The sequence below is a fragment of the Enoplosus armatus genome, chromosome 11 (genome assembly GCF_043641665.1).
Source record: "Enoplosus armatus isolate fEnoArm2 chromosome 11, fEnoArm2.hap1, whole genome shotgun sequence".
Classification (NCBI taxonomy): domain Eukaryota; kingdom Metazoa; phylum Chordata; class Actinopteri; order Centrarchiformes; family Enoplosidae; genus Enoplosus; species Enoplosus armatus.
The window spans coordinates 1,164,149-1,185,819 of NC_092190.1; the positions used below are offsets into that span (position 1 = coordinate 1,164,149).

General features: G+C 45.7%; 2 protein-coding genes across 3 annotated transcripts; one reads left to right on the top strand and one right to left on the bottom strand.

Moving 5' to 3' along the window:
- Positions 1–3,860: 3,860 nt before the first annotated feature.
- LOC139292443 (U3 small nucleolar RNA-associated protein 14 homolog A) lies at positions 3,861–6,815 on the bottom strand. 2 transcript variants are annotated; one of them, XM_070914784.1, is made up of 2 exons: positions 5,136–6,815; positions 3,861–5,099 (listed from the first exon to the last, which is right to left on the bottom strand). In XM_070914784.1, exons 1-2 carry the CDS (start codon positions 6,804–6,806, stop codon positions 4,389–4,391), a joined length of 2,382 nt encoding a protein of 793 aa, XP_070770885.1. In that variant the 5' UTR covers positions 6,807–6,815; the 3' UTR covers positions 3,861–4,388. The 2 variants fall into 2 exon arrangements, with proteins under 2 accessions (XP_070770885.1, XP_070770884.1); XM_070914783.1 differs by having other exon boundaries at positions 3,861–6,815.
- A 1,279-nt stretch (positions 6,816–8,094) lies between these two features.
- ccdc93 (coiled-coil domain containing 93) lies at positions 8,095–20,979 on the top strand. The gene is given in 25 exon segments (XM_070914603.1): positions 8,095–8,116; positions 8,119–8,231; positions 8,641–8,754; positions 9,003–9,097; positions 9,635–9,746; positions 9,880–9,978; positions 10,491–10,547; positions 10,654–10,754; positions 11,802–11,819; positions 12,104–12,140; positions 12,962–13,066; positions 13,326–13,376; positions 13,649–13,735; positions 14,578–14,694; positions 14,785–14,847; positions 15,191–15,264; positions 15,784–15,865; positions 16,023–16,097; positions 17,213–17,284; positions 18,129–18,237; positions 18,313–18,395; positions 18,491–18,528; positions 18,620–18,704; positions 18,809–18,922; positions 20,331–20,979. Coding segments are annotated over 25 exon segments (1,980 nt in total). The 3' UTR covers positions 20,388–20,979.
- Positions 20,980–21,671: the final 692 nt, after the last annotated feature.

A 21,671-nucleotide genomic window follows, 5' to 3' on the forward strand; every position in this document is an offset into this window, starting at 1 on the left:
GTACCTCCCCTGTGCAGGCTCACTGACATTTGCCGCGACAATGACTCCCACCCCAACGAGCAAACCGTGGCAACGGTATAGTGTCGGCGAAACAACTCCCCCCCCCTGCCCCCCCAGGTCACAATGGGAAGTCAAGTGATCCCCTCGTGGCTGGGGCTGACACCTGTACACACCTGTTCTTGAGGGTGCAGACAATTGAGAGGAGAGATTGAGAGGAGAGGAAATGCACGGGGGGGGGGTATAGTATGGAGGGACGGCATCTCTCATCTTCAGGCAGTGGAAACACGAGAGGAGTCATTTGCAGCGCAAATCATTGTCTGCGCAAAAATACTCTGGGACCACGCACGGGGAGGGAAATGCAAATGCCCTGTTGCTGGCAGCGCCGGCGGAAGCCATGCCAGCGTGTGTGTGTGTGTGTGTGTGTGTGTGTGTGTGTGTGTGGCATATTGAATGATAATGACAAAAGCGGGGCTATATCCCCTGTGAGCAAGCCTGCGGAACAATGATTACAGATTGGCCGGCGTGTCCCTTTGAGCGTCACAAGGGACTCTGGATTCTAATGCTAATCAGAGCCGCTGCCCATTGAAATGTGTACTTTCGCAAGGCGGGAGGAAATAAGATGGACTATCCCAGTCAGGCTGTAATTGTGTAACGGAGCCCTGTTTATTTTGATATTTCAGCCCGCAGGAATTTATGCAGCGGCCTTTTCGTTTTTTGGTTGGGGTTTTTTTTTTAACCTATTGCACCACCTGCTGGCCACCTGCGTCGTTGCTTCAGAGCGAGCAACAAAAAAGTTGATGCAGGAGCTCGACTGTGTTCTGTGTTGTTCTCTCGGGGGGAGCCCGTTAAAGGCGCCGCCCTTTTTCTCCCCCCTCAGTTGGTTCGATCACACAGTCTCAATGCATGATTCATGCCTGGTTCAGGTTTTTACCACCACCTCCTGCTGTATCAGTCAGACTGCCTCCCCTACACCACCACCGTCGCCTCTCCTCTCCCCGAGTGCACCTTTTATTTTCATTCCGAGGAGCGAAACAAGAAGGAGAGCCGAGGCCGAGGCGACGCTCAGCTGCACACTCGATGTAGGTTAATGGGAGGGAGGGGAGCACGAGCTCAGGCCCGCTCCCGATTGGCTGCGCCGGCCTCTCCGCAGCACAACCCCTGTCACTGTTAATCAGGGCCCATCTCTTAACAGCCAGCCAGGGCTATCGGAGAGGTGAGGCCCATTGCTATTCAGGACGAAACAGATGATAAATCATTTGTACATAATTAGTGCTCAGCAAGGTTACAACTGACACGTATTTTCATCTTAATTAGGAGGGAAATTTGTTCCATTAATTTAATTTGGCGTGCATGAGCGGCTCTGCACCTAACTAAGTTAATCTTACACCTGTCAGGGTGGGAATGGAGTTGGGCCTTGTGGGGAGGGGGGGGGGGGGGGAGGGGGGAGTGAGAGGAAAGAGTCCTCTATTAGATTGTTTCACGCGCAGACCGTCCAACGCAATTGGACCGCAGTCGAAGCAGCAGTGGCGAACAAAACTGCAGCTTTGAACATATGTGTGTGTGTGTGTGTGTGTGTGTGTGTGAGAGAGAGAGAGCGAGAAAGCCACTGTTTCTGGGTGTTTAACTCCACTGTTAAAGATGACCCCCCACCCCCCCTGTCTTCTGTCACATGTCCTTAACGCGCTTGCATGTTACAAATACACCAAGTATTGCATCTCCGGTGCTCTGCAGCCAACCAAGGAGGCGGGCCACAAATGCCTCCCTCACCCCAGAGCAAACATTTAAGCAGATCTCGCAAATGGGCATTGTGGAGAAAAAACATGTTCCATCATGGGGAGGGGTGTGTGTGTGTGTGTGTGTGTGTGTGGGGGGGGGGGGGGGGGGGGGTTCCAAGATCTCTGATTTACAGCCGCAAGCAGCCTTCATATATTTGAGCGGGGAATCACTGTCTGATCTCGTTGCAGTCCAGCGGGCAGGACTTAGTCCAAGGACTAGGTCTCTGTTCATTTCCGAAAGCCGCATGAAGCTGTGGTAATTGCCCCAAAGAGGTGGTTTTCGAATCGAGGGAAAGGTGTGTGTGTGTGTGGGGGGGGGGTGACTGATTTAGTAACTATAAGGTTTTCTAATGGAATTCTCTGCTGCCTCTCTCAGGCACTCAAGCTGACAACCATTACCTGAACTGATGCATAGTCCATTACGGGACACCCCCCCCCCCCCCCCCCACTCCCTCAACACCACCACCACCACCACCACCGCCTTAATAGAGTGTCTATCATGTGGGATACAGAGATGTCAGGTGCCAAAAGCATGCACTCTCACCCATGTGTGAAGGTTTAACCCAACGGAAATGGCTTTTTTTCTTTTAGACGCCGCTGCATGGCCTTTTACAAATGTATTGAAAATCAACAGAAAGGAAGAAGGTCGAGCACAAACTTGTAAAATGTCTGTTGTTGTAAAATGTCTCACCCCTCTCTCCCTCTCTCGGGCACACACGCTCACCGGGCGCTGAATGAAGCTCAGTTGACGGGCAGCAAGCATGTCATTCACATACGTGTCAATAACATATATATATATATATATATACATACGTATATTTCATCCAGCATGATGTAGAAAAAGTCTAAAAATACCAGGATGTTAGCGCTAATATTTCGTTTTGATTGTATTAATAAATATTAGGTGGCGAGCGACGCAGAAATGCACACAACGCCGCGTGTAGTCGTAAATGATGCTGATATTTCCCAATACGACAGTGTTCACTTCATATTTCCCAGTCACAGTGAACGCATCATTACTGACCTGTATTAAATGCTTTGTTGACTTTAGATACAGTGTGGGTATTTGTTGTTATTGTTATTATCATTAGCCGTTTTTTATGGGGTTTTTATTTTTACGCCCCTTTTTGGTTTTGTAGTTTACTTGTTTGTTTTTGGTTTATTATTGTTTTTGTTTTTTTTAATGGCTTTATGATGTAATAAAGTAGCTGCTACCTTGGCGTCGTAGCTAATGCAACTAAGGATTTTTATGATAACGCAAGGCCATTTGTTTTGGAGAATTACTTCAGCGATTAATCATTTTCTCAGCTAATTGGCTGATCGTTTGGCCTATAAAATGGCAGAAAATAGAGGGGTGGGATCACAATATCCGAAAGCAAAACGTGACCGAAACCCAAAAGATACGTATTTTACGATCACAAATAATACAAGAAAAGCTGGGAAACAGAAAAAACGCTCAAAAAGCGACCAATTTGACACTGGATTTTCTTTTGATCAAGTAATCGCTCCAGCTCTACATGCTATTTGAAATGTTTTTAGCGCCTATACTAAATACTTTTTTTTTTGATACCGCAATTTCAGGAATATAAAACACGGTTGTCTATGAATCCTTTTCTTTTTTTTCCTCTTCTCCGTTTAACAAAAGCAGCCACAGTTCGCAAACGTTAAATGAGTCAAGAGAACTTATCGAAATAAAACAAAACGCATTAAAATTACAGTAAACGGTCACACTGCTTACAGAGCGAGTCATCAAATCACACCAGATATTACACTAGCTTTCGGTCGTTTACAAAAAAAAAAAAAAAGAGTTGACGTTTGACACCCAGCCCTCATTAACGGGCAAAGTCGCGTTCTCTCACTGCTACTAACTTTGTCCTAACTTTGCTGCCATATTCCGGACCAACTGACTGACTGACAACTTTTTTTTTTTACTGCTCCATTCCATAACTAACAGCTGCTTCTTTACAGATTCAGGTGTTAGAAAACCCACACAAGGTGTGTTTATACAGTACATTGAACTTACCCATTGAATAAAGTGGTTGAAATGCAGCTTAGACACAAATGCATCAGCAGTAAACGAGGGAGTTGTTTCAAGTAAGTAGTTTTACTTTTGGCTGTTACATACGACACACTTTTTTATTTAATGCAGCGTTTTATATGAGCCACCAGGAAGTGTTCCTTGTTCTAAAAACCTCAGAACTGCATAAAGAACTTGACAAACAAAAAAAAAAAAGCTACTTTTCATTTTAGCATTTTTCCTTTTTAAGTTTTTACACTTTCAGCCAAGACCGTACGACACAGTGCAATGCAGCGACAGGGGTGGTGGGTGCAGGTACATCTATCCCAGTTAATAATTCAGCTCGCAAGCTTGTGGCCACATCTTTAACCCCCCCCCAAAAAGGTGGACATTTAATTCAATTATCCTTAACTACTTAGTTTATTTTCTATATTTGATTTAACAGATTTTTTTATATATATATATAAAAAACATGAGTTACAGTATTTGTCACACATAAGTTCAGCTCTAAATGATGGATTGATCATCCCGTACTTGCAGAATTGAATGTGTACAAAGCAGCTAAGCAGTGGGGGATTACGAACCACCTGTTACTTTTACCCAGTGAGCATTTCGGTAACAGCTGTCGCTAATGTTTTGTTTTTCCGTGAGTCCGCGCTGGCTTTACTCCCTGCTGGGACCTGCCTCTTGTCCTTCATCAGCTCCTCCCGTGACATGGGCTCGATGATGGCGCCCAGCTGGGTGACCACCTTGGGCTTGCTGATCTTCTTCGCGGTGCGCTCGGTGACCCAGGTGCGGCCCATCGGGGAGCGGATGGTGCTCTCGAACTGCGCGTGGCTCTCGAAGGGGAAGGGCAGCGAGCTCACCTGGTGGGGGGCGAGGGAGCCGCTCCGCGCCTCCGACATGATGACGCTGGGCAGGTGGCGATCCTTCCTGGGCGGCGCCGGCGGCGCCTTGATCCGGAATCTCCTGCGTTTGTTGCGCGGCGGCTTGAGGCCCGTCCCGCCCCACTCGCCCCACCCAGGCAGCGTCAGGTCCACCTCCTTAGGCTTCCCTTCGTCCTCCTGCTTCCTCTTGTCCTTCAGGAAGTCTGAGATGACGTCGTCTCCGGCAAACGCCTCCTTGATGAGGCCCGTCTGGTCCAGCATTTCATCAGAGTCCTCCGCGTCCTCGACGGTTGGAGCGAGCGGGACTTGGATGACTTTTGTCTCTTTGGTGAGAACTTCCTGCAGCTCGATCCCCCTCTTCCTCTTTCGGTTTTTGCCTGCCTTTTCAGTCGCCGACGGCAGGGTTTCTGTGGCTGGGGGCTGCTGGGGCTGAGCGGGTGCTTCGTCAGTGGCTGCCGTCTCCTGACTGAGGAGCTCCACGTCCTCCGGAGTCCTGATCCTCATCAGGCCTTCCTCCAGCGGCGCTGAAGTGTCCGTGTGGCTTGTGTCTGCTGTTGCCTCGTCCTTCTTGGCTTCAGCTATTCCTCGGAAAAGGCTTGTGAACTCTGAAAGCTCCTCTTCCTCTTTGTCTGAAGCATCTGGGTCCTCTGCTGGAGTTTTAGCCTCCTCCTCCTCCTCATCACCATCCACAGACATTACAGGTACTGTGTCAGCCTCCTGAGTCCGACGCAGTTCCCGCCTGCTGTCAAACTCCCTGAGGAGCGCTTCCTCTTCCGTTTCCTCAACCCCCTCCTCCTCCTCCTCCTCCTCCTCTTCATCGACTGTACCCCCCACCGCTCCAGGCCGCTCGGCTGTAAGATCCACAGTGTCACTTATCTCTTTCTCTGTGGGATCGTCGGAGAGCTTGCCTCTCATCCAGGGGTTTGCAGAATCCGGTCCTCGCTCTGCGTCATTTACAAAATCAGGCAGCACCTCTGCGTCGCCTGCCTCCTCCTCCTCCTCCTCCTCCTCTTCCTCATTATTCAGTGAGGTCACCAGCTTCTGGGTGAGATCTTTGTTCACCTCCAGCTGCTGCTGCATGGCTTTGCGAGCTCCCTCGTCGTATTTGGCCATGATCGCCTTCGACTTGGCCCACTTGCCGCTGTTCTGGTGCTTGAGCGACATCCTCTCCTGCATCCTGGCCAGCTCGATCTTGTTCAGCTCCTCCAAGGCAGCAGCCGGGTCCGTCTTCACCATCTCGTCGAAGCGCTTCAGGAACTCCTTGCGCTTGGCTTTGTTGTGCACCTTGTGGTATTTCTTGCTCTTGATCTTCCTCTCCCTCCGGCTCTTGGCCTCGTAGTAGGACTGCAGAGCCCGCGCTTTCTGCAGCTCCGCCCGGCGGATCTTGGCCTCCTCCAGGCTCATCGCCCTCACGGAGGCCTCCTCCGCCGGGGTCAGGACGGGGTCATTGATGGGCTGCTTGTTGGCGGACAGGAGGGCGAAGATCTCCTGCTCGAGCGGGGTCTGCGCCTTCCAGCTGCTCACCACCCTCTCCATGGGTTTAGGGCCAGGGGGCTCCTGGTTCAGGGGGAAGACCAGCTGCTCGGCCCGCTGGTTCTGCTTGATGATATCTTTCCACCGGGTCACCTCTTTGGCCGCCTTCTGGAAAGAAACATCTCTCTGGATCCTCTCGCTCTCCTGCTTGCTGAGAGGGCACTCGATGGTCTTTTTACTCTGCTGCAGGTTCTTCAGCTGCTTCTTGGTCTTGGCTGGGACGGCGGGGTTTTTGTCCATGCTCCCGATGAGGTCCGACAGGTCGATTTTGTCGCCCTCCCCCTCCGCGTTGACGGTGAACTCGGACATCTGGACGGCCGCCTCGGACCTCTCCGCCAGCTTTTTCTTTCTCTTACCATCGAGAGCGCTGATGGCTTCCAGCAGCTTTCGGCGTTTTCGTTCATCCTCGTCGCCGCCGTCCTCCTCCTCCTCGCTGGTGATGTTTTCGTCTGCTTCATTTAAACCCCCCTCCTCATCGTCATCGTCGTCGTCAACGTACACCACGTCCGGCCTCGCCGCCGCGCTCTTATCGGTCGCTGCGGGGGCCTTCTTGACATTCTTTTTACTCACTTTCTTCTTGGAAACTTTGGCCATGCTGGAGTAAACACCGCCGAAGGGGAACGGACTGTATACACGTGTGCCGTGAACGGGGCCGTTGTCGTAAAAACGGGCCGCCTTCGCAATGTGAGCAGCACTGTCGCAAAATATCTTTTTTTTTTTTCTTTTCTTGTCTGTCTTTATTGAAAAAAAAAACCCTCCCATTACAACAAGAATATAAATGTGCGGAGATACCTCTTAATAAGAAATAGACATTTATAATTACAAATGGATAGAAATGTGTAAAAAAATAAAGGAAAAAACTAATTTTACAGTTGTTTACTTGAAAGCATTATGGTGCATGTAATTCTACCCAAAATGTGAACGTTTGTGATGCTTTTCTACTAGAATACATGTGTTTAAATAAATAAAAACGAACTAAATAAATACATAAAGTCTACCAAAAACAGTTCGCTATATGGCTTGGAGTTATTCCAGACTTATGCATGTAGATCTCTCCGAGAAGCCACACAAGTTTTGATGGTATCATCTACTGAAGAGTCTCCAGTATTACAGTCCAAAAGCACGACATCTGATTCCTTAAGGTCTGTCAGTTTTGGAGAGAGCAGAGAGATCTCTCTTCAGAAGTATGGACATTTAAAGAATAAGTAGACCACATGTTACTGAAAAGGCTACAGAGATGGTAACTTTATATTGGTATATTTAAAAAAAAAGAAAGGATGATATCTTAAAATATATTTCTTTAACTTTATTTTGTCATAACATTTATTCATTTCTTGCTCTCTTCAGAAGTGGGCACTGTGGGGACATTTCAGAATCAGAAATCAGAATCAGAAATACTTTATTGATCCCCGGGGGGAAATTATACAGATTACAAAAAAAAATATATATATATATATAAATAGAATAAGTGGACCATTTTATGGAAAGTGAGCAGTCTGAGGACATGTCAACTCTAATTTGGTATATTTAAAAAAAAAACGCAAGGATGATATCTGTGCATAATCTTTATTTATCTTTATTTATATTTCTTTATCTTTATTTTGCCATAACATTCATTCGTTTCTTCTTCCGGCCGGTGGTTCGTAGTTAGCCGTTAGCGCCCCCTACTGGCTGAAAGTGCGCGCGCATGCTGTGTTGTCTGGCTACGTGCTCGTGCTCCTCGTGACATTGCCACGCGTTTAAAACACAGAACTATTGCTTCAAACACCTGATAAGATAATACTAATACTACTAATAATACTTATTGTTATAATTCCTCCTTCTGCGTGGCCTGTCGCAGTCAAAACTAGGCGTGAATAACACTGAACGTTTGCCCGGTCACATGTCACAGTCATGTGACCTGTCATTCGTCAACACTTCATCATGGCGGCGGCGGCGGCGGCGACGTCTGTCTTCCACAGAGTGAGAACTGGGTCTAAAATAGGTGCCCAGTATGACCAAGAAGGCAACCTCATACAGGTAAAGGGCATTTAAATGACACTTTCCACACGGAGGCGTTTACTGGGAAAAAACTGCATATAACGTTACATGTCAACAAATAACATGGAGGCTGGTTAGCTAACGGCTGGGTGGGGGGCTAGTTTATAACGGGTGAGTTCAAATTTGAATGACATTTAACCGTCTCAATAGTAATTCTCCGTAATTTCAAGCCGTTTCACGGTGGCAGACGGGAACTATTTCCTTTCTCAGACATCCGCTAGCGTTAGCTTGTCTGAGTTGTTATCAAACAGCACCCCCGCAGCTGTGTGTGATTTCAGTGTCTTGCTCGAGAGCACGTCAGCAGTCCGGGTTGGGGGTTGGTTTTCTTCAGAGGTAACGCCAGATGATGATGATGGTGATGATGATGATGTGTGTGTTTGGCTCCCAGGTGGAAACCCGAGAGGATGAAGAACAGAGCGTCAAGCTGGCAGAGATCCTGGAGCTCCTGCTGGCAGCAGGATACTTCAGGGCACGGATCAAAGGGTTGTCACCTTTCGATAAGGTATACACACACACACACACACACACACACACACACACACACACGACCTGTCTGTGCTGGACCCACCATGTTCCTGGGAGACCTCCCTGATTCATGCTAAAAGGGGGCACTGCTAGTGATATTTGCCACCTCAGCAGATAATGGCGCACGTTTTTGCTAAACCGTGAACTTCAGTGCACGTAACTCTTGTTCAATGACTTCAGGCAGCGTCACTCGCCTTGTTTCCTCCTTCTCCACCCCCCGGTCAGGTGGTCGGCGGCATGACCTGGTGCATCACCACATGTAACTTCGACGTCGACGTGGATCTCCTTTTCCAAGAGAACTCAACCATCGGCCAGAAAATGTAAGCGGCTTTTCAGCTGGCTGACACGGTGTGTGTGGGGAGGTCTTTGCTCACCGTCAATCCTAAACAGTGTTCCTGGACTACAACCCGTGCCCACAAACCATCCAGTCAGAATACACTGGCTGACACGGCAGTATACTGTGAGCGTCGCTTTTGACTACATTGAAAAGATAAAACAACGACGGCACTCTTGGCCAAGGCTTGATTTTTTTTTTTAAATTTAAAAAAAAAAATTCTTTTGCTTTATTATCAAAACATGGCCATACATGACACATGACGCAAGTTGACCAAGTCTTTTGTTAGATTTCACCGCATGACATGTAGGTGAAGGTCGCAGTTATTACAGTGTGTAGGGATCTGTAGCCGATGGATGGATGGATGGATGTATGGATGTTACTGAATTCCACAGCAGCCTGTGTAAGGATGTTGTGGGTGAAAAGGGGTCATTTGTCAGGCTGCCGTATGTTTCTCATTTTGCGTTACTGGATTTGCTCTTTACTCTTCAGTCAGTGGCGAGCGCTTGCTTTCTCTTTGCAGAGCTCTGACGGAGAAAATAGTGTCCGTGCTACCCAAGATGAAGTGTCCTCACCGCCTGGAGCCCCATCAGATCCAAGGGCTGGATTTTATCCACATTTTTCCAGTGATACAGGTCAGAGAATTCATCCTAAACGGACACAGACTCATCCTGTATTAATACTCCGTGTCGAAAGTGGCCATTTGCATGGAGCATTTGTCTCCAAAGTGTTGCTTGAAAATCCCGTGTTGTGTGTCTCCCCCGCCAGTGGCTGGTGAAGCGAGCCATAGAGACCAGGGAAGAGATGGGCGACTACGTGAGGGCCTACTCCATCTCTCAGTTCCAGAAGACCCACAGCCTCCCAGAGGTAACGGCACAGTAGCTTAGTGGTCGTAGTGGTCGGCGGAGTGACATCCAGATGATGGGCAACTCCTAACGAACACAGCTCATGAATGTTTACAGCAGTTATTTGAATACTGGAACTTTGACAGGTTTATAGTTTGTTTGGGGAACTTGGGTGGCACCAAACAATGGAGTGATAACTCATAAATTACACCCAGGAAATTACTATAAACACCTCAAATCCAGTCAAAACAATGAAATACTAAGTCAAAATGTTGAAATATTGAGTCAAAACTGCGAGACTTTCTTACTGTTTTTATAATTTGACTTGCAATGAGTCATTTTTATCTTCGTCATTCCTTGCTTACTATTTTCTATATACCCATATCTCCCTGTGGAAACGGGCTTACATATCACAAGGTAGATTTGTAAAGACGTCGCGCGAGATTGTTCAACCCGTAAACCCAAAACGTTGTCAGGCTGCGTGACATAAGTCGCCCTGGTGTTGACGCGTGCTGTGAAACCCCCGCGCTCTAGGACGAAGAGTTCCTCCAGAGGAAAGACGAGGCCGTGAGGGCGGTCCTGGACGTGTTGGTGAGCTGCTGCATCACCAGACATCAAACGAATCATGTTGATTATTAAGAACAAGATTTTTTTTTTTTTTTTTTTACCAGTATGAACACTGTGTGGTGTTTTCCAGGAAGTTTACAAACCCCAGAGGAAGTACAGGAGGCAGAGGGATGCAGGGGAGCTGCTGGATGAGGAGTCCAGGGTTCACTCCACTCTGCTGGAATACGGCAGGTAAGGCCTCGCTGCAGTTCATCTCACGTCCGAGCGCCGCTTTAACTTTTTTATTTGCAGTTCCATGTGTCATGAATGTAAGCGCAATCCACTTTGGCCTTTGGACGCATACTATAATGTGTGTGGCAACCAGATAAACGTCCAGTGTTTCATCACCACTGAAATCTGGTCCGAGCGTGCTGCCAAGCGGTGGAATTGCTGCTTTTAGGCAAAACGTTTCACAACGTCTTGTTTGTATACACTCAAAGAGGAAGCTGTTAACACGAGCTGTGCCCTTTCAGCACAAGCTGTGACACGGCATTTAATAAAGACGTACTGTACTGAACTTTTTAAATGAAAGAACAATGTTCACCGTCTCCGGCACTCCACAGACCATTTCCTCTTTTAAAAAAAAGTAGTTCCATTGAAAACTGTAAGACTTTTTGGTTCTTTAGCAAGGATTATCCCGAGTGCTGGGGACACTACCGTTGATTTTTTGGGGAGGCATTTTTGTTTGAAAAATAAGTTTTATAATTATGCCAAAGATGTTCCCAGTTGCGGCTTCTGAATTGTAAGCAGTGTGGTGCTTTTCTCTTTCTGATGTGACAGTAAATTGAATGTCTTTGCTCCGATGGGCATTTTTCACTCTTTTCTGACATTTCATAGATTCAAATAATTGGCATAATAATTGGTAATTGGTAATAACTGTTAGTTGCAGCCCTAGAAAAATGTATTCTTTTGTGATTTGGGTGACCCAGCCCTTTTTTAAGTATCTAGCTTTTTGTATGTTTACATTCCAGTTTCCATCAGTGTTTCTGTATTTAAATACAGCTCATTGTTTTTGCTCATAGCTGAAGTCTTGTGAGAAACATAGTTTTACAACATCTAACATTTCCCCTTTTTCCTTTCTTATTAGCATACATTCTCTCTCTGTCCCTGCCTTGTTGGCCCTTTTACCCTTTAACCCCAGTCACGTGCCGCTCATGCCTAGTATCTTCTTATCTGTCTGACATTGTTTTTGTTTGTTTTTTTCATTCACCCATCCATCCATCTCCACTTCTGTACTAGAATGTCATATTTCCTCCTGTAAGTACTGTACGAACGCGTGCCGCTTTCCTCTTCTGCCGTTTTTGTGTATTGAACGTGTTGGAATGCAAACCGTTGGCACACATTTTAGGCATGACGGATGCAAACTGCAGTGCTGCTTTGATGCACGTTTGTATTTCTTTATTCCTTTAAGGGGACCATTTGATGTGCTGATGTTGTAATGTGGCATCGTGTATTGGAAAATGCTTGCTTTATTTGCGCACTTGAGTTATGTCACAGAGGTTTGTTTTTTTTGATTATTTGTATTTTCTTTCTCCCTCTAGGCGATATGGATTTAGCAAACAGTCCAAACAAGCCACGGTAGGTGTTTCAGTGATATGGGTTTTACAAAGAGAGTGGCTTTGCAGAGAGCATTTCGTTTCCTTTTCATCACTTATTAGGCCTATACAGAAAGAAACACTGCTGTATGCTCCTCCTACACCCCCGACACATCAGACCGACACATTGACATTGTTAAAGTGGAACTTTAATCTGCGTTTGTTGGGTCTGGTCGATGGAGTGTATTTAAAGGGGACCTATTATTATGCTCATTTCCAGCTTTATATTTTCATTTTGTGACTCCACTAGAGGTTTGCACGATTCACAGTGCTGGTCCTGGTTTTATCTTATTCTGGCCCTTCATGCAGCCCCCTCGGTTCACCCTCTTTCTGAAACAAGCCGTTTGAGCTCCTGTCTCTTTAAGGCCTTCAAGACTAGTTGGCGAGTATGGCAAAGCCCCCCCCCCCGGTCTGTATTAAGAATAGCTAATTAAAAATGATCACTGATTATCGAAATCGACTGAAGTGAAACATTTTCTCATGTTAGCTTATTCAGCTATATCGCGCCAGCCCTTGCGGAAGACTACAATTTTGAAAAGTAGTACCTCAGTAGCCCCGCTCCTGATCGAGGCTAGCAGCTTGGGGCTACATTAGCCGCTACTAGCATAACAAATCCGAATCTCCGAACCGAACTGTCAGCGGTCGAGTTGCACTGTGGGTAACGTAGGCACCAGGTTTTTAAAAGGAAGAAGAAGCGATATCCCCCCCCCCCCCCAAATCTTTCAACACTAGAATAGAGTAGGAGTTCAAATTTTAGCGTGGTCCTTTTTCTTTAGCTTCTTCGTCCTGTCCCCCCTCCTCTAGGTGGATGAGAGGAAGGCGGCCTCGCTGGCCGGTGGCTCCTCCCAGGCGCCGCCCCCCGGGATGGCGGAGGTGTCGGAGGAGGACGACCTGCAGGCGGCGGAGGAGGTGAGCACTTAGCGCATTATACATGAAAGGCAATGCATACGCCCTGTTAGAAATCCGGCCGAGAGCATGGAGAGATAAGAAAGACAATTAAAATGTATTTAAACGTGAAAGAGAATTTCTAAATGTCAGTAAACATGTAAATAATGAGTTAATAAGGCACTTTGTATGACCTTGTGTTCGTCAAATAAACTTGACCTTAATGCCTTTAAAATGTGACATAACTGTGGTTGTTTTTTTTTGTTTGCTTTGTTTTTCTCAGATGCGAATCAAAACCCTGATGACCAGCATGGCCGCCATGGCAAATGAAGAGGTGGCGCCTGTTTTCTCTCCCGCTCGCTTTCTCGTCAACTGCGACCTGTTTCGAATTGCATCGCCACATCACTCCCCCCCCTCAAACTTCACAAATCTCTTCCTACTTTCATTTTACCTGCTGCTCCACACAGTATTCTCTAGTTTCAGGATTACTTTTGTTCAGTCAAGTTCAATCAAGGCTTCGTTAATTGAGCAACCAAATGGCTAAAAAACATAGACGTGAATTGTGCAAGTGTGTCTGGTTTTTGACGGGGATTTGTCTTCGTGCAGGGGAAGCTGACGGCGAGCGCAGTGGGCCAGATAGTGGGGCTGCAGTCCGAGGAGATCAAACAGATTGCCTCCGAGTACGCTGAAAAGGTGAGCACCTGTTTTTGGAAGATGACAGTTTGAAGATACAACACACTTTCACACTAGTCCTTTTGCGGGAAGTTTCCCTGAGATACTATTAATCCAAGGAGATTGAAGCCTTTTCTCTTGTAAAAGTGAAAATGAAAGAATACCATTTAAGGCATAACGTAACTCGGTCACACACTCCTGTCGGGCTCTCAGAAGAGCTGTTATTCTTGCGCTCGCTTGACAGGCGATTCAGTCCACGGCCTGTTTCTGCGGTGAAGGCGTCGGCAGACACTCGTTTATTTCCTCCGACAACGAACTCTAAAAGACTCGCTATGAACGCGCTGGGAAGACGCTCGCCAGCCCTCGCAACAATAAGGCGACAAACAACCCATAATGCAACACTCTCCGCAGGAGCCGGTCGTACTCCGGTACTCTCTCCATTTTAAAAACAATATAAAAAGTATTGTAGACATGTAATTGTCCAGTTTTCAAGCATAATTTCCAGCATTTCTTACATTCAGGCCAATGCAGTGTCAAGTCAAGTTAAGTCAAAGTGTGTCTCATAGGGCCGTGCATAAAATGAAACAATAATAAAAGAATTAGTCTAAATAGTAATAATGATAATGGTTTTGGCGCCTAAAATTAGGATCATCATGATCCTGAAACCCTGCACCCCGATCTCCTCTAAACTGAGCACTTCAGTTCACAGTAAAAAAAAAAAAAACATTGTAAGAGCTTGCCTTTTTCCAAGCAGCTTGTCGCAGCCCTCAGGATCTTGAATAAAAAAACTTTTTTTTTTTTTTCTATCAGCGTGTCCTTGTTGTAACATAGCGTTTCTCCCATATGCCCTCCACCACCGGCAGCAGTCGGAGTTGTCGTCAGAGGAGCGTTCGGAGCGCTACGGCCCGCTACAGCAGCACCGCAGGGCCGTGGCCTCATTCAGCAAACAGATCCAGCAGAAGACCAAACAGCTGGAGGAGGTACGCAGTTCGCCGTGGTGTTGCAGCACTTCCAAACCATACACAAAACGGTCAACTTTTGTGACAAGTGTTTCTATATTGTTTTGACAGCTCCAAGCCAAGCATGCGGAGGTGAAAACAGGCTGCGACGAGGCCAAGAGGAAACTGACGGAGGTAAGACCAGGCTCAACTACCTGCAGCCAGCTGAGAGGTTTGCCCATTTGAAAAGCATGTGTGTTGGTAGTATCATATTGGGAGACACGTGGAACGATTTAATGAGTCAGTGTGAAGCACTAAACTGTATCAAAGCCAGCTCATTTGTTGCACATGTTGGTGTTTTGAAATGAGCTGCTGTCACTGAACAAAACTCCTCTAACCCACGTACTTAAAGAGAATTTCAGGGGCCAACTGCAGCCGACATTACGGTCCGACAAAGGGCTCAACAGAAAAGTTGCACCCAACGATTACAAAATAAAAGTGAAAACGTGCCAAATTTTATTTTATTTTTTCTTCCCAGGCTACAGAGCACTCGGAGAAACTGGAGAAAGAGCTGAAGTCTTTGGAAGAGATGGAGGAGCAGGCTGACAGCGGGTGAGTGGTGGGGAGTCAATTCTCTCTGACTTCTTTTTGCGTGAAAAGTTGCAATAAAGCCAGAAGATGTTTTAGAAAATGCAATACACATAAAAGGAAACGTCAGTTTGAAGCAATTCCAATCAAAAACTTGAGAAACCTGTAGTTCCTATAACAAGTTAAATGGTGGCACAGCATCTTCGGCAATTCAGTTTCTAACAAAGACTTTTATTGACCTCTTGTGGCACCTGGAAGGAATTGCGGCTACACTGGTAAGAGCCACAAGCCCCTGTCAAGACGTGGAATATGAGGAGCATTGCCGGCCTCATCTATCTGAAAATGACAGCTTATCGTCAGTCGGACTTAGGCGACTTTTACGTTAATGACTACACATTTACAGAAAAGGTGCAATATATAAAATCAGGCATGCAAAAGCATCGAATAACAGGACATTTGGTTGGCCTTTTACCATTTATTTAATACCATAGTATTGTTATAGATGGTGCAGCCGACCTAAGAGTGTTTTGTTCCGTTGAGCAGCTTGCTGGAGAAGCTGAGGGCTCTGGTGACGATGAACGAGAACCTGAAGCAGCAGGAGCAGGAGTTCCGTACACACTGCAGAGTGAGTGCATCAACACACACACACACACACACACACACACACACACACACACACACACACACACACATATGTGCTGAGATTCTACATCCTAGTTAATGCTGCTTGCTGGTCGTACAGAAAATAAGCTTGAATCTCTTTTAATGTGTGGGTTGTCCAGGAAGAGATGGCTCGTCTGCAGCAGAACATTGAGGAGTTGAAGACGGCATCAGGGCAGGATACAGAGGAAGAGAAGGTATGAAGTATTATTTGCACCTTACAAATAATTCCCATCTGGCTTTAGAAAAAGACCATAGCACCGAAACTGCTCTCCTTAAGGTGTTAAATGACTTATTGCCATCAGCTTTCTGGTACTCCTCGATCTAAGTGTATCGATTCGATACCACTGACCATGACGTTCTCTTGGAGCGTCTTGAAACCTGGGTGGGTATCGATGGCGCTGCTCTTCAATGGTTTAGATCCAACCTTTAAAAAACAAAATAGGCATTTCTGCGTTGGTATCGCTGGTGCCCGGTCAACTGCAGCGGATATTTACTGTGGGGTACCCCAAGGCCCTGTGCTGGGTCCAATCCTCTTCTCTGTTTACGTGGTCCCTCTGGTAGTTTCCATTTTTACGCAGACGATACTCAGATCTATCTGTATAAGCTGTGACCCCCGCAAACAACTACCAGACTCCACTGCCAGGATTTTGACTCAGACTAGGAAACATGAGCACGTTTCACCGATTCCTGGCTTCCTTCCGCTGCCTACCAGTTGTTTTTAGAGTTGATTATTAGATGCTACTGATCACTTACAAAGCCCTGAGAGGCCTCGCCCCAAGTTATTTATCAGATCCTGTACTGCTCTTTATGTCCCTTCCCGCCACCGAGAGATCCGCGGTTCCTTCGCTCCCTGTTTTTTTCCGAGGTCCGAGATTGATTCACAAAGGTGATGGAGTGGAATGACCTGCCGATGGAAATCGGGGCGGCGAACTCTGCATCTTCTTTTAAAATTGTTGTGCGACCTGTACACAGCATTTCAGTTCCGTCTGCTGTCTTGTGTGTGTGTTCATTTTTATGGCTTTTACTTCGTTTCTTTCTCTTTGCGTTTAACATGTAACTGTGTTTTGAAAGGTACTGTATCAATTAAGTTTATTGTTATTATTATTATTATTATTATTATTGTTATTATATCCAGTTAGAATTATATTCTCTATTCACTGCTTTTGTCGGATGCAGTTAAAAACACCTAAAGATTCTTACGGATTGTGAGTGGCCTTCTCTCCCTGAGAAACGTCTGCCCCACAGTTTGTTTTAACTGTACTCTTTCTCCTCCTCCTTTTTTTTTTTTTTTTTCTCCCTCTTTTCCCAGGAGAGGAACCAGCTGATAGACAAACAGTACGACACAGACAGAGAGAAACTGCAGAGGATCCGTCTGCTCATGGTAACTACTTCACACGACACGACACCAAGATTAGATGGAGCTGGAGCGATCTCTTTCGGCAATTAGGTCACAGCGGCAGATAACGGGACGGCAGATAAGCGCGAGACGAATTGAGAGTACTGGAAGTAATACAACAACTAAAACTAACATATTCGTGGTGGTCAGGCTTTGTTTGCAGCTATTCTCAATATCACGTGTGCAGATTAATGCCATTGTTTTGTTTTTTGTTTTTTTGTTTTCATTATTTTATCTGACAAAGAATCCACTTTACAGCAGAACTGTCACCTATTAGACATGAGGGGACATAAAAACTGTCAAAATAAGGACATACATTTAGCCAACTATTGTATTTTTTACGTAACTCCATTAATATCAGAGCTGCAGTTACTAACTGCAGATTAAAATGTTCTAAGCAAAACACTTGATCATCTTATTAATACTAATATCATCAATTCTGATATTAAAATGCTACGTGCGATTATAGTGATCCAGTAATGAAATATGTAACACTGTGAAAATGAAATCGGAACTTTAAAATGTTGATAGAAAGCATAGAGTTGGCGTTTTTTTTAATCTATTTAAAATTTTTAATTTCTTCATTTGTTAACATTTGCTGGGGACTATTTTCAGCGGCGGATAAATCCACGTGTTGGTAGATACGTTTATTGTTTGTTTGGGGTTTTTAAGTACTTCTTGCTGCTGAGGATCCTTCCTCCGTCATCGGTGAGGCTCAAAACAGAACATTAATAACAAAAGACTGCAAAGATAAACGGTGAAAACCAACCGAATGAGAGAATTCTATGAGGCATTTGAAACGTTCAGGACTGTCCTTCGCTCCGCTCAGGCCCGGCGGAACCGCGAGATCGCCATCTTGCAGCGGAAGATTGACGAGGTGCCGAGCCGGGCCGAGCTGACCCAGTACCAGAAGAGGTTCATCGAGCTCTACAGCCAAGGTTGGGCTCACATTTAAACATTCAGTAAGTGTCTCCAAAGACATAAAACCTCTGCTAATTCTTGTGCTTTTTCAGTTTCCGCGACCCACAAGGAGACCAAGCAGTTCTTCACTCTGTATAACACGTTAGACGACAAGAAGGTTTATCTGGAGAAGGAGGTACGTAACCGCAGCAACGCAGGAAATAATTGCCCGTATAATGGCCGGTCAGAATTTTGGCTTTGAATTTAGAAATGTGCTTTCTTTTCTTGCAGGTGAATCTGCTGAATTCCATTCACGACAACTTCCAACAGTGAGTACAGATACACTCGTCTGTCGCAGTATGACACGCTGACGCATTTGATGTGGTGACGCAGCAGACGTTTGCTTCCCCCGTTGCTCAGGGCCATGTCGTCTTCAACGGCCAAGGAGCAGTTCCTCAGGCAGATGGAGCAAATAGTGGAGGGAATCAAACAGAATCGCATCAAGGTATGACCCTCTTAGCGGGTAACTTCCACTTCAGTCTTTCCAACACGAGCTGCCGCAGCAAATTTTGCATGACCCCCCCCCCCCCCACGTCCGCTTTCCCCCAGATGGAGAAGAAGAAGCAGGAGAACAAGATGAGGAGGGACCAGCTGAACGACGAGTACCTGGAGCTGCTCGACAAGCAGAGGCTTTACTTCAAAACCGTGAAGGACTTCAAAGAGGTGAGAGACGCAACGCGAGGTGTCAGCTTCTGCATCATGAGTTATGGATGAGCCGGTAACGTCACTTAACAGCTCAGAGGCGTTGTTAAGTAAAGTGAAGTCTGTTTTAAACTGGCTAGAACGCTCCATTATAATAAAAGCAGAATGCAACCCATAATAATAATGACGGGGTGGACAAAATGTTGAAACGCCTCTGATTCCTAATTTGCAGCGTCAGTATAAAATGACTCCATATTTATGTGATGAACGTGACAACCAGAGTTGAGTTACAACAAATATCTGCAGTGACATCTAAGTTTCTAAAATAAAAATAACCCCCCCCCAAAAAAGTTCTGTTAGAAAATGCAAAGATGTTTGAAAAGGTTGCAAAAAAAAAACAATCTAATTTTGTATTTTTAAAAATAGTTCCATGAGTTACTTGTGCTTTTTGTCCTATTTGCAGTTTCAAGTTGTTTTTTTCCCCGAATGATATCGATATTTGAGAATTTAAAAAAAACTGATAACGGTGTATCTTCCGATATTCAGTTTGAACAAACATTGGGATCAAGATATGCACAAAGTGGGACATTTTACAGTGTGAAACTATGAGAAGGAGACGCTCTTTCCCAACTACCTCAAACCATGTCATGTCATCGTCATCGTCATTTCTTTCCCGCAACTTGTTGTCACTTACGTATACATCAATACTCTTGTGCATCACTTCCCTTATGAGACGATCCGATACATATCTAGATACATGGGCCGCGATACATTCAGGGGCGAAACATTTGAATACAGAACGAGTTGGTGTGATCTGACACAGTTCTTAACATTTGTTTCAAACATTTGTTTCCTTCAAATAGATATATGTATATATGTATATTTCATAAAAGACCAGGGAATCCCAAAACACAGATGATTTTGTTGCTCAAACAGACCTGACCACAAAGTCTGTAACAACAAGCGACATTCTGTTAGTCGACCTACGTGACACGACTCCAAACTAAACTAAATAAAAAGTATCTACGAGGACACTGTCGTAACCACGACAACGACAGACGCGTTCGGCTGAGAGTCGGCAGTTAGCGGGGTCACTCGGTAAACCCCGAAACACCCGACGTAGGTTTCACCGCGCCGTCTCACCAGGTGAGCGTTGAGACACGTCGTCCTACCGCGGTACTTCATCGCTGCTCCACAGACCTCACGAACGGCCAGGCTTTGGTCCAATGTTCCGTACTTCTCATGAAATACAAACGTTTAGCGGATATCAGCAAACATTTAACATGATTACATCATTTTAAAAGCAAAGCATCACTTTTTTTTTTTCTTTTTTTCAAATTTATGTTAATTTATTGACCTCAGATAAAACCCCATGTATGATGATGATGATGATGATGATGTAATAATGTTGTTTTCTTTTTGTCACCAGGAGTGTCGGAAGAACGAGATGCTGCTGTCCAAGCTGAGAGCTAAAGGAGCCTCTTAGCCCCCCCGCCCCCCGGTGTGACTGTTGGTAAACTGTCTCGACGTGAATGAAATGTGTAAATCTCTATGAGCTAAATTGATCACAGATTAACTGTACGTGTATGGAGCATTTGTCTTCCTGGCTAATAACGGCGGAAAAACCGACACCGGCTTTCCATTTACACTGTGCTCTTCCCGTGTGCCAAATCCACAAATGCCTTTTTTTTTGTTTTTGTTCAAGTCAAAGGAAGGCTCATATTTCGGCATAACCTTCAGCATGTGGTGGGATTACAGCCCCAGGAACAGCCACAGTGATGCAGCATAGCATCTAGTCGGTAAACACCCCTATAAATCGCGAGAGTGCGTGTTTTAATGTCGGATGGATGTCGCACTTTGGGACTTTACAAACAGGTAGCTTCAATGGCAAATCTAGTGTTAACTGGACTAACATGTACTTTGTGGCTTTATACATTTAACATCATTTTCAATTTGTATGTAAAGTCTTTTTGCCCTCGACGCTATTCTTATGTGCCTCTGATGTTTTGAATCCCCCCCCCCCCCCCAATCCAATGGCCACGTACAACCAGTATTTAATGAATAAAGGAATCTTTCTATTGGCGAATCGAAGTGCCTTTTGCTGTGACTCATCTCAGATAGGACGTGTTCCGTCAGACACTGTGTGCTGATTTGATCTGAAGAAGGCGCACTATCAGAAGTCACCAGAGTGTTGTCGAAAGCTTTACTCAGCAGGGTGATCAAAAGCATGAAAAAAAAAGAAACCACTTCACACCAGGGTTACAGCGGGGACATTAAGTGATTCAGCGACAAATAAACTACAACAAGCAACGTCCACAGACGCCACGATCTCACCGAGAGGTCCATTTAGTCGTTGCTCTGGAGATTTCGATTGGTATCATACGATACTGCACAGATTCAGCGTTGTCGGACTCGAGGCCGAGGACAAAAATCTGGTGCCCGCGTCACCCGTAACGTAACCCAACTGCCGACAGTCGGGTTGGAGATGCGGGCGGGCTATGCTAGTAGCGGCTAATGTAGCCTCGAGCGGCTAGCCTCAAGCTTGAGATGGGAAATCTGGGTCAGCTCACATCTTCACAAACAGACACTGTCGCCCAGTTGTCATGGAAATGAATCGCACTTTAAAGCGAAACTATGTGACTTAAAAGGAGAAATGTTACATGGAAAAGTTGGATTCATGAGCAGTAAAAGCCATCCTTACATTTCAGTTCAATACTCTCAGGGGTTTTCCTGTTACTGGTCTGGCATGACCTGTAGCTTATGGTGGCTA

Bases quoted from the DNA above. Each gene is read 5' to 3' on its own strand.
- LOC139292443 (XM_070914783.1), bottom strand. From the start codon at position 6,806: ATGGCCAAAGTTTCCAAGAAGAAAGTGAGTAAAAAGAATGTCAAGAAG.